General features: G+C 53.0%; 4 protein-coding genes across 15 annotated transcripts in view; 3 read left to right on the top strand and 1 right to left on the bottom strand.

Annotated features, from left to right (window-relative positions):
* LOC119846859 (immunoglobulin superfamily member 1-like) overlaps nt 1-12,052 on the bottom strand; it is a 597,460-nt gene that overhangs the window by 71,909 nt on the left and 513,499 nt on the right. For 10 of the 12 annotated variants that reach the window (XM_043501151.1, XM_043501152.1, XM_043501154.1 and 7 more), the window contains one exon: nt 142-432. The exons of the other annotated variants lie outside the window; for them this stretch is intronic. In XM_043501151.1, the coding sequence (XP_043357086.1) occupies nt 142-432 (291 nt within the window). The remainder of the gene's footprint in view (nt 1-141; nt 433-12,052) is intronic. 12 annotated transcript variants of the gene reach the window in all.
* LOC119847133 (immunoglobulin superfamily member 1-like) overlaps nt 1-12,052 on the top strand; it is a 660,993-nt gene that overhangs the window by 206,269 nt on the left and 442,672 nt on the right. The window lies entirely within an intron of this gene.
* The window catches only part of LOC119847459 (leukocyte immunoglobulin-like receptor subfamily A member 6), a 652,437-nt gene that overhangs the window by 197,713 nt on the left and 442,672 nt on the right, over nt 1-12,052 (top strand). The gene's annotated exons all lie outside the window — the stretch shown is intronic.
* Nucleotides 1-12,052, top strand: part of LOC119846912 (immunoglobulin superfamily member 1-like) — a 615,137-nt gene that overhangs the window by 189,350 nt on the left and 413,735 nt on the right. The window lies entirely within an intron of this gene.

The following is a 12,052-nucleotide window of genomic DNA, read 5'->3' as shown; positions in this document are numbered from 1 at the left end:
ACTCCCTGGCCACGTGTCCTCTCTGCTGGGCTCAGGGCTCAGAGCAGAGCCTGGCTCTGAGAGTCCCATCAGCATGGAGCCCATCCCCCCGCCCCAGCGAGGGTCCAGCTGGGAGCAGGGATGCCAAGCCGGGCCCCTCACCTTCTACCACCAGCTGCACGGGGTCACTGGGCTCTGAGGAGATGAAGGGCTCTGATCGGAGCCGGTAGCTGCAGCTGTAGCTCCCTCCGTGCTGCCGGCCCACGTTGGGGATGCGGAACTTGGCCCCATTCGCAGCAGGGTCCATGTGTCGCAGTGGGTTCAGGTCTCCAGCCTTGTGCAGGAAGAACCTCACGTCCCGGCGCTGCCCCTGACACCGGATGGTGACATCTGCCACTGAGGTGGTGACCCCAGTGAGGCTCAGAGAGATGGAGGGTCTGGGTAAGCTGGGATCTGCGCACAGGAGACAGGCTGTGAGAGTCAAGCCGGCCCAGGGCGCTGGGTGCACACATGAGCGGCTAGTCCTGCCCGGCCACGGCTCCATTGCTATTTTCAGCTCCATCAGAGCTAGCCCGGCTGCCACCCGCTGGCCCCCAGCTGCAGGACAGACACCCAACAACAGCCCACAGCTCTGGGTCGGGGTGATGGCTCCCTGCCTCCGGCTTGGCCACAATCAGGGTCACGCTCATCTGGGCAGGGGACAGAATTCCTTCGGGGGCTGGGGTACAAGGTCCCTCAGCAGCCAAGAGCCCTCCCAAACTTCCTCACCTCCGGCTCCAAGGCCAGGCGCCCTGCCTCTGGCTGGGTGTGGGGTTGGGAGTGGAGACCCTGAGCCAGGCCCTTCATCTGCTACCATCAACTCCACGGGGTCGCTGGGCTCTGACCAGGTGTCCGGATCCGAGTTGGGGGGATAATAGCAGGTGTAGCTGCCTCCCTCTGCCCATCTCACTTTGGGGATGGGAAAGTTGACCCCAGCCGAGTCCCCGCTCTGCGCTGCTGAATTACAGGCCCCTGCCTTGTACAGAACAAACTCCAGACCCCGGCGCTGACCCCGACACCGGAGGGTCATGGCTCCCCGCAGGGCGACCCCCCCGCTGGGGCTTAGGGAGATGGAGGGTTTGGGGGAGCTGAGATCTGCAGTCGGAGGGAGACAGGATGTGAGACAGACCCCGACAGAGCCACTGCGCCCTGTCCCCAGCATGGAGTGTCAGCGATGGGACAGAGACAGGGTCAGGGTCTCCCCTGGGATCCAGGGCACCAAGGCACCAGCCCAAGATCTCCTCCCTCCCTACTCATCTTTGGGGGGGATGAGATCTCCCACCAACCAACCTTCACTGGCTGGACGTCCCATCCATTGGGTGCCAGGGCTTAGGGAGATCCCCCAGAGGTTGGCTGGGGGTGGGGCTGGGAGCTGAGGTGCTGGGCCGGACCCCTCACCTGCTACAATGATCTGCACAGGGTCGCTGGGCTCCAAGTAGGCAGCTGGTCCTGTTCTGTGGGCATAATGACAGGTGTAGCTGCCCCCGTGTTCCCGTCTGGCGCTGGTGATGGGAAATTCAGCCTCAGAGCCAGCAAGGTCTGTGTATGTCAGATGGTTCCCATCTCCAGCCTTGTAGAGGAGGATCCTCATGCCCCGGTGTTGATGCCGACACCGGATGGTGACGTTTCCCCCCATGGGGATCACCCCACCGGGGCTGACGGAGATGGAGGGTTTGGGGAGGGACCCCTCTGGATTCACAAACAAACAGGCAGTAAGTCGGGGTGACACAAACCGCATCCGTCTGATTCAATCCTCTGCCCATCTGTCGCTCCAGCGTTTTACCCCCCGCCCATCCCTGTGACTGTGGTCCCCCCACCCCCCGCTGCAGACCAGGCCCTGTGGCTGTGGGAGACACACAGCAGAGGGGAAAGGAGATTTCCAGTCTCGGATTCCTTCAGTTCTCCAGGATCAATTCAGCCCTGCCCCCGCTGCAGTCAGGAGTGACTCCGGATTGACCCCAGGGGCTGAGATCAGAATCACCCTCCTGTTTTTCTAACATTGTAGGCCAGCGGCAGCTTTGCTGGGGTTGGGCTGAACATGGATTATTCTTTAGAATATTCTAAAAACCACGTTTACTCCAATTGTCTGGCAATGTGCGGTACACACAGGAGTGCGTGGTGGGGTTCGAGGGACAAATATGAGCAAAGGCTCCGAAAAATACGTTTGCAAAATCCCCCGGTTGTTCTAACATTTTCCTGCCCACCCCTGGGGCCCAAACTCTGGCTCTGCTCCGGCTCAAACCGCTCTCAGCCGCTGGGGATTTATCTCTGTTCTGCCCAGTGCCGGGGGCCCCTTTGGGGATGGGATATTTGGGGATGTTCCGAATGCCGGGTCGGGCTGAGCCTGACCCACAAGCAAAGCAGTGACACATGTGTGTGCAGCAAGCCGAGGGTGAGACACAACGGTGCCTTGCTCCAGTCCCTCTGCGTGTCCCCTTCTTACAGCCCTGCTCTGCCTGACACGTTCCCCCGGGCTACAGCCAGCTCCCCGGGCACAGTTCGGGAGCGCTGCGGGGTGGATAGTGCCTTCACTGTGTATTTCCTGGGGGGCAGAGCTTTGAGTGCAGGCGAATTCTCCCTGTGTGGTGCCCATCCCTGTAATGAGTGGGGCGAGGTTTCAGTCCCCACCTCCGGGTGTGGAGGGGAGCAGAGATCTGACAGGATCATCCCTTTGTGGGATTGGCACCCCCACCCCTCGTCCTTAATGTGGAAATTCCCCCAGCTCACCCATTCCCCAGAGAAACTCACCTCCTGACATCATGCTCTGCCCAGCCTGCCAGCAGCCTGTAAAGGAGATGGGCCGTTAGGGACCAGATCCCAGAACAACTGGATCCTATAACCTGGTTTCAGATCTGCTGCCCCCACACTGGGCACACGCCATGGTCTCAGATCCCCCCCATGGACACATACACTGGTCTCAGACCTCCCCCCGCCCCCCAGCACACGCCCTGGTCTCAGATTTCTCCCATGGACACAAGTCCTGATACTCACTGAAGAACAGGACTGTGAAAGCAGATGCCATGATGGGGGCAGTGGAGGGCCCCTCAGCACTGCCACCAACGCCCCAAAGCCCAACTCCACTGAGTCCCAAATAAGGAACTTAGCTGGTGACTCCAGCTACAGGAAGTTGATGATGTGTCATCTCCTCCTATGTCCGTCACATGTTGTCTCTAATCTGCAGGTGAAATCTAGCACAGCCAAAGCAAACAGAGGTCTCTGCAAAACCCAGGAAACCCTGGGCCCATCAGCCTGGCCAAGCATCATGCAGCTCCCAGCTTGTTTTTGTCTCTGTGGGGTGGGGGGAGAGTTCACTCTCAGTGCACCCTGCAGCCTTGGGGAAGGTGCATCAGGCTGGGAGCCAAGAGACCACAGGGTCTTGTCTTCAATCTTCCACTGACAACTACAGTCGAACCCCAGAGTTAGGAACAGGGTTGTGAGTTCAATCCTTGAGGGGGCCATTTAGGGATCTGGGGCAAAAATTAGGGATTGGTCCTGCTTTGAGCAGGGGGTTGGATTAGATGATCTCCTGAGGTCCCTTCCAACCCTGAGATTCTATGATATGAGGAAATCTGAACTGTGGCTAAACTGACCAATCAATCACACACCTCATTTGGAAAAGGAAGTGAGCGATCAGACGGCAGCAGAGATAACTTAAAAAAACAAGCAAATACAGAACAGTTCTGTGTTAAACATAAACTGCTAAAAATATAAAGGGGATGTTTAAAAAGAAAGATTTGATGAGGGAAGGAAAGTTTCTGTGCTTCTTACATTTAAATTAAGATGGTTAAAAGCAGCATTTTTTTTGGCATAGTCAAGTTTCGAAGCTGTACGAAGTCCATGTGCAGTTGTATGAAGTCAATGTTCAGTTGTAAACTTTTGAAAGACCAGCAGTAACGTTTTGTTCAGAGTAGTGAATATTTCAGTTGTGAACAACCTCCATTCCCTAGGTTTTCATAACTCTCAGGTTCTACTTAGAGTGACCAGAGGGCAAGTGTGAAAAATCGGGACGGGGTGGGGGGTAATAGGTGCCTATATAAGAAAAAGCCCCCAAAATCAGGACTGTCCCTATAAAATTGGGACATCTGGTCACCCTAGTTCTACTGTATTTCCATGTTTCAGAGTAGCAGTCGTGTTAGTCTGTATTCGCAAAAAGAAAAAGGGTACTTGTGGCACCTTAGAGACTAACAAATTTATTTGAGCATAAGCTTTCATGAGCTACAGTTCACTTCATTGGCATCCGATGAAGTGAGCTGTAGCTCATGAAAGCTTATGCTCAAATAAATTTGTTAGTCTCTAAGGTGCCACAAGTACTCCTTTTCTTTTTGTATTTCCATGCAGATTCACAAACAGACACCCCCTCCTCCCCAAACTGCCCGCCGGCTGTGTTGAATTCTGAGTTCAAAGCTGGCTGGTGACCCATGTAGGTAAAATGAATACGTGATCATGCAATTAAAGGGGGCAGAGTTAAAGAAAACTTAACTATGGCATTTCCTGGTGCTGGAGGGTTTGACTCTGCAGCCTTCCCGCTCAGCCTGCCAACCTGCCCACGTGCGACACGAGTCGTGGCACCGTGTGAGGAGCAGATGCAATGGGGAACACCTGGGTTTGCTGCCCCTTGCGCCATAGCTGAGCGGTGATGATGGGTTTACACTGTAACACCTGGTTCTAAGCGGCTTTTCTCAGCGTGTGAATTAAATCAACCAGGTTCAAAAGAAAATCAGAAAAAGAGAAATTCCATCCCGGGCCCCCAATGGGTCACCAGCCGGGAGAGACCCAGGGACCTTCTAATGCCGGGGGCACCGTGACTCAGGGGCAGCATTAGAAGATGGTTCAGGAGCCCAGCCAGCTTGTCCCAATGGGCTTCTTAAATCCCCCACCCGACTGCTCGCCAGCCATCCCACATCCGCACGGGAGCCTCCCCCCATAGCTGCTCTCAGCCCCACGGAGCAAGAGGGGGATGAGCAGCATATTCGCTGCATAACAGAATCATTCCCCCTTGTCACCCACAACTAACACCCCCTACCTCTGCCTGCCCCCACATCTCCCATCTTACCCCCGGTCTATTCCCCTTAAAATCTCCCTGAGCTTGCCCCTCTCACACCCTGCCCCCTCCACAGCCCATCCCTCTTCATACCCCCATCTCCTGCCCCATTTCCCCTCAAGTGACCAACCGTCCTCAGTTAAGATTGCTGCAATCTCCCATTGTTCTCAGTGGGCTTGGTGCCAGTCTACCATCTGGGAATTGGCGCTGACCTGGGCTAGGAAGAGCGGGGGGGGGCAGGAGAATATGGGAGGTGGGATAATGTGGGGGCACATTGGCAGCCAGAGGGCTGAGGGGCAGGACCTGGGGGGCAGGGCTGTGACAGGGAATGGGGGGAAATGGAAGCTGCCCCCGTGATTAGGGGCACCTGGGTTCTCCCCTCCTGAGCATTTCAGGGTGAATCTGCCCAATCTGGTGGACGTCGCCTGACCCTCACTCCCCCCGTTCCCGGCCAGTGGTGCCCCAGCTCAACTGGAGTTTTGGCAGGAAAACAAAATTGTCCCCATCCGCCGACCCCAACTCTGTGAGAGGAGAACCCCTTCCCCCATCCCGCCTCCAACCTCCATCCCTCCCACCCGGACTTTAGTCCATCTCCCCTCAAAACTATACTCCCCCAGCCCCATCCCATCTCCCCTCAAATCCCCGTCCTCTCTGCCCCGGTCCTGTCTCTCCTGAAACCCCCCAACCTGCACCAAACTCGACCCATCTCCCCCTCTCCCTATCCCCGCTCCGACCCTCATTCTCCTCTCCCATCTTCCCTCCAACTCCCACTCAACTGCCCCCTTTCTGTCTCCCCTCAAATTCCTGTCCCCACTTCCTCCCTGATCTCAGCCTGTCTCCCCTCTAATCCCTTCACTCCCCCACCTTCAACCTGTCCCCCCCAAAGTCCCAGAGCCCTGCTGCTCTTTGCAGAGGGTCTCACAGGCCCAGAGGGCTCAGGGGGATTGGAAACTCTCCCTCGCCAGCGTCACACAGGCCGGGGGCCAGGGCTCATTTCAAACCAAGCCCCTGGTTCTACTTGGCTCCTGGGCAAACCCCCGGCAGCAGCCGTTCAAAGGCAAAGATTTCGGGTTAAACCGACAGACCGAGAATCAAACCCGGCCTGTCTATTGAAACGGGGGCTGAGCAACCACGGCCAACAGCCGGAGTCAGACTGGTTCCAAGTCTCACTCCTTCAGGAGTCACCGGAGAAGAGCCGCTTGTTTCCAGAACAGCCGGGCTTTGCAGGGAGGAATCGGTTCATTTCACTCTCTGGACGGATGGGCAGGGCGCCCCTGACCCCGCTCCTAGTGTAAGCGGGGGAATGGTCCCGCTATTGTGGGGAATTTTCCTGGCTTATACACGCCCCGGTGGGATTGGCTAGCGAAAGGATCTGAGTCCTCGCTCCCACTCCCTTTACCCAGAGACCTGCATGACCTCGAGGGCTCCCCTTCCCCCCTCCCGTGTGGCAGAGTCCTCGTAACCCCGCCAAGACTGGGCCCTAGATCCCTGAGGGCTCAACCCCCAGTCTTCTTGTGGTCACTTAAGACAGGGGCGAGGGTCTCCTGAACTCTGGGGCACTCTCTTTGCACCCGATGCTTCCATGAACCACTGATCATTACATAGAATTCAGAGCACATACCATTTATTAAACAGAAACTCATAAAAAAAATAAGGAAATATGGGGAAAGTTAAAGGAAACAAGTCACTCCACCCTATGGGCATGGGGACACCACAAACTGCTGTCTCTGCACAGGAAAGGAAGTTCAGAATTTGTTCCTCAAACATCCAAGGTCTCTTTCCCAGGTCCTGGCCGCACTGTGGTGATACCACAGTGTGACAATCTGTACCTCAAAATAGCACCGTGGAGCCCCCATATTCACCACTACGATAGAATTATGGTAGGTTAGATACAAAGTCTGCCTTAAAGAATGAGGAGTACTTGTGGCACCTTAGAGACTAACAAATGTATTAGTCTGTAAGGTGCCACAAGGACTCCTCGTCCGTTTTGCTGATACAGATGAACACGGCTACCACTCTGAAAGTCTACCTTGTGAGGGATCATTTTAAAAGTCTTGCTGTCGTGAACATTAATGTCCTATTGGATTGTATGTACGATCCTTGTAGGGGAAGTGATGAAGCATTGCTGCGTGTGCTACTGTAATATGGTGTGAGGTTGGGAGATGCCCACAGCCAAACTTTCAACTGCAACAAAGGACCAGCCAGACAGGAGAGTGGGGACTAGTGATTAGAGCCAGGGGGTGGAGCTGGGCCAGGACTCCTGGTGTAATCACTGTGGTGTCGCCCTTCCGGGGCTCGCACACAGCCCTGGGCCAGGCCGGATCGGGTCTGCATTAAAGGTGCATCAGCTGTTGGGGCCGAAGGGTCGCAATGAGCCTCCTTCAATCAGCCCCTCGTGCCAGGACCCTGATCCCTCTGCTCACCAGCCCCCCAGAAGCTTTTGCCCCAGGAGCAGGAGGGAGATGAGCAGCAGATACATTGTGAAGCAGGGTCATTTCCCCCCGCCCCGCCTGACTCCCCCACCCTTGCCTGACTTCCCTGCCCCAACCTGTCCCCCCTCACAGCCCCCCACTAGCCATGGCTGCTATCTCCCTTTGCTTCCCAAGGGAAGGAAGCCCCTGGCTGCCCTCAGTTAACATGGCCATCCCACAGCCCTCGCAGGGCAGCCATGCTGCCCCTAACTAAGATGGCCGACACCTCAGCTTGGGGTAGGGAACAATCCTGCCCCCCAAAACTGTCTAGAGGGGAAGGGGGAGGAGGAGGAGTGAATGTGGGGTGAGCCCATTATGGGGTAGGGAATGTGGGGCAGAGGGGATGTGTGTGGGACACTGAGGGGACAGAAAAGAAAATGGGGTACCCTGAGGGGGCTGGAGCTGAGGGGGGGGTGAGGTGGGGGCCGTGACAGGGGAGGCTTCTGGGGGTAGAAATGGCAGCCCAGGCAACACTTGGGGGGTGCTGGCTCCCCCCCTCAGACTCCTCAACAATCCTGCCTCCCAGCTCTGAGCTTTGGGAAAAGGAGCCTTTCTGCCCTCAAACTCCTGTCCCCCACCCTCTCTCCACAACCCCCCTCCGGACACCCCCAACCTTCTTCCCTCAAACTCCTGGCTCCCCACAACAGGCTCCCCCCCGAAGATCTGCCATGGGGGGAGCCATGAAGCGCCAGTGCCTAAATCACTCAGTAGATGGGGGGTGGCAGCCAGAAGGGTGAAGCCAATTTCTCTCCCCCCATCTCTTTAAGGACCCAAATCCAGAGAAAGGGCCCATGAACCCTGTGGCAGGCGGCACACCTGGGGGAGAGTCGGGGCTGATCAGCTCTGAATTGATGCTGATGCCGGGCTGGGCGAGGGGCAGGCTGAGCTGCTGTGAAAGCAGGAGCTGCACAGGGGCTGCTGGGTGAAGGTCTCCAGGTCTCTGGGCCTAGAGAGGAGAGGGAGGAAAGTGGGGAGAACAGACCCCCTGGGTGCCCGCCCCGAGGAAAGGGGCCCCAAGGAGGACGGAGAAGGACCCTGATGGGGAGGAAGCAGCCGAGGTTTGGGACAGGACAAAGGATGGCTGCTGGTTATAGGTCCCTGGGCTGGACCCTGGAGTAGCAGGCAGGCCAGGCTTCCCCTACCAGCCACGGGGGCAGTGGCACAGAACGAATGGGCAGCGGAGAAGGAGCCTGCCAGGGGCTGTCATCCAGTGGGACTTTGCTACCCTGAATGAGGCGGAGCAGAGCGACCGCAGACCCCAAAGAGGGGTTGTGATGTTATTGGATTAAAATATGACCATGTCGATCATTGTTGCTACCGTTATATAATTGCAACAAATCTTGTACAAAGTATGTACAGTGAGGTGTCTATGGAGAGGTTGTGATCAGACAGCTGCAGCGGAACAGGAGCTAGCAAACAGAGCTGTAAACAGGGGAGTCTGAGTGGGAGTTTGTAAGGGGAGTTTGTATTGTGGTGCTTGTTTGGGGTTTGTTTTTGCTGGGGGGGGTGGTCTTTTTGATGTGACTTGTGTTTCCCAGATTAACAGGATTTAGGTGGGAAGGTGATGACAGATACGGAGGCAGCTGTGGGAGTGACTCCTGTAGTGAAAGACACATTGAGGATGACTGGATATGGAAGCTGTGGTATGTACATGATCCTGGAGGGGGGACCTGGTAAGAGTTTTTTCTGCATGAAATGCCGTCTGATAGAGCTGATGGAGGAAAAGATCCGAGGTTTGGAGATGCAGGTGGAAAGTCTGGTTGACTTTAGGAAGGGGTTTGAGCAGATGATGGACCAAAGATATGAGGTATCTGAAGGGAAAAGCTCAGACTCACGGATGGAAGCAGGGCTGGGGAATTTGGAGGGGAGACTGGGTGAGTAAAGTGGTCAGTGGAAGCATGTGACTAAAAGAACCAGGCAGAGGAAAAGACGGGCTAGTGAAGGAGAAATAGAGCTTAGGAACAGGTTTGCAGAGTTGGAAAATGAAGAAGGGGCTCAGCAGGTACTTGTTGAAGGTGGAAGGGTAAGGAAGAAGAGAAGAGAGGCTAGTCCTATAGGAAAAGCAGAAGAGTCAAGGGAGACTACACCAAATATGAGCCCCAGGAGGATACAGGATAGGTTGAAGAGGATTATAAGGGAAAATAGGAATGGAAAGAACTTGCAGCCAGAGGGAACAGGGGAGAGACTGGAGAATAGCACTGTCACCAGGAAAAGGCAGGTCTATGTGATCAGTGACTCTTTATTGAGAAGAATAGACAGGCCTGTAACTAGAGCTGATCCAGAGAATAGAAGAGTGTGCTGTCTTCCGGGTGCTAAGATACGGTATGTAGACCTGAGGTTGAAAAGGATCCTAAAGGGAGCGGGAAAGAATCCCCTAATTATCCTTCATGTGGGAACAAATGATACGGCTAGATTCTCGCTGGAAAGTATTAAGGGAGACTATGCTAGGCTGGGGAAGACGCTTAAGGAAATTGAGGCTCAGGTGATCTTTAGTGGGATCCTTCCTGTTCCTAGAGAAGGGCAACAAAGGTGTGACAAGATTATGACTGTCCACAGATGGCTTAGGCAGTGGTGCTATAAGGAGGGCTTTGGGATGTATGGCCACTGAGAGGCGTTCACAGACAGAGGACAGTTCTCTCGTGATGGACTTCATCTGAGTAGGGAAGGAAATAGACTTTTAGGATCAAGACTGGCACAACTGATAAAGAGAGCTTTAAACTAGGAATTAGGGGGAGATGGTTGGGAGATGTCCAGGTAATCTCCACGCCAGATTTTAGCATTGAGAGGGAAGAAGACAAAGTAAGAAAGGATACAGCCGTGGGTAGGAGAATGTATATAAGGAGCAAGGGCGGTGTGGATACTAGTCTAATAGGTTATAGTGGCCGTAGAATGACTGTGCCTAATAGGGTACAAAATGTGAGCGAGGCCAAACAGCAAAAATTAAAATGTTTGTACACCAATGTGAGGAGCCTAGGTAACAAAATGGAGGAACTAGAGCTACTGGTGCAGGAAGTGAAACCAGATATTATAGGGATAACAGAAACATGGTGGAATAGTAGTCATGACTGGACTACAGGTATTGAAGGGTATGTGCTGTTTAGGAAAGACAGAAACAAAGGTAAAGGTGGTGGAGTAGCATTGTATATCAATGATGAGGTAGAATGTAAAGAAATAAGAAGCGATGCAATGGATAAGACAGAGTCCGTCTGGGCAAAAATTACATTGGGGAAGATAACTAGTAAAGCCTCTCCTACGATAGTGCTTGGGCTGTGCTATAGACCTCCGGGATCTAATTTGGATATGGATAGAGCCCTTTTTAATGTTTTTAATCAAGTAAATACTAATGGAAACTGCGTGATCATGGGAGACTTTAACTTCCCAGATATAGACTGGAGGACCAATGCTAGTAATAATAATAGGGCTCAGATTTTCCTGGATGCGATAGCTGATGGATTCCTTCATCAAGTAGTTGCTGAACCGACTAGAGGGGATGCCATTTTAGATTTAATTTTGGTGAGTAGCGAGGACCTCATAGAAGAAATGGTTGTAGGGGACAATCTTGGCTTAAGTGATCATGAGCTAATTCAGTTCAAACTAAATGGAAGGATTAACAAAAATAAATCTGCAACTAGAGTTTTTGATTTCAAAAGGGCTGACTTTCAAAAATTAAGGAAATTAGTTAGGGAAGTGGATTGGACTGAAGAATTTATGAATCTAAAGGTAGAGGAGGCCTGGGATTACTTTAAATCAAAGCTGCAGAAGCTGTCGGAAGCCTGTATTCCAAGAAAGGGGAAAAAATTCATAGGAAGAAGTTGTAGACCAAGCTGGATGAGCAAGCATCTTAGAGAGGTGATTAAGAAGAAGCAGAAAGCATACAGGGAGTGGAAGATGGGAGAGATCAGCGAGGAAAGCTACCTTATTGAGGTCAGAACATGTAGGGATAAAGTGAGACAGGCTAAAAGTCGAGTAGAGTTGGACCTTGCAAAGGGAATTAAAACCAATAGTAAAAGGTTCTCTAGTCATATAAATAAGAAGAAAACTAAGAAAGAAGAAGTGGGGCCGCTAAACACTGAGGATGGAGTGGAGGTTAAAGATAATCTAGGCATGGCCCAATATCTAAACAAATACTTTGCCTCAGCCTTTAATAAGGCTAAAGAGGATCTTAGGGATAATGGTAGCATGACAAATGGGAATGAGGATATGGAGGTAGATATTACCATATCTGAGGTAGAAGCGAAACTCAAACAGCTTAATGGGACTAAATCGGGGGACCCAGATAATCTTCATCCAAGAATATTAAAGGAATTGGCACCTGAAATTGCAAGCCTATTAGCAAGAATTTTTAATGAATCTGTAAACTCAGGAGTAGTACCGAATGATTGGAGAATTTCTAATATAGTTCCTATTTTTAAGAAAGGAAAAAAAAGTGATCCGGGTAACTACAGGCTAGTTAGTTTGACATCTGTAGTATGCAAGGTCCTGGAAAAAATTTTGAAGGAGAAATTAGTTAAGGACATTGAAG

This window comes from Dermochelys coriacea, chromosome 23, assembly GCF_009764565.3.
Source record: "Dermochelys coriacea isolate rDerCor1 chromosome 23, rDerCor1.pri.v4, whole genome shotgun sequence".
In the NCBI taxonomy this organism is placed as follows: Eukaryota; Metazoa; Chordata; order Testudines; family Dermochelyidae; genus Dermochelys; species Dermochelys coriacea.
This window is presented reverse-complemented; position numbering and strand designations above follow the sequence as displayed.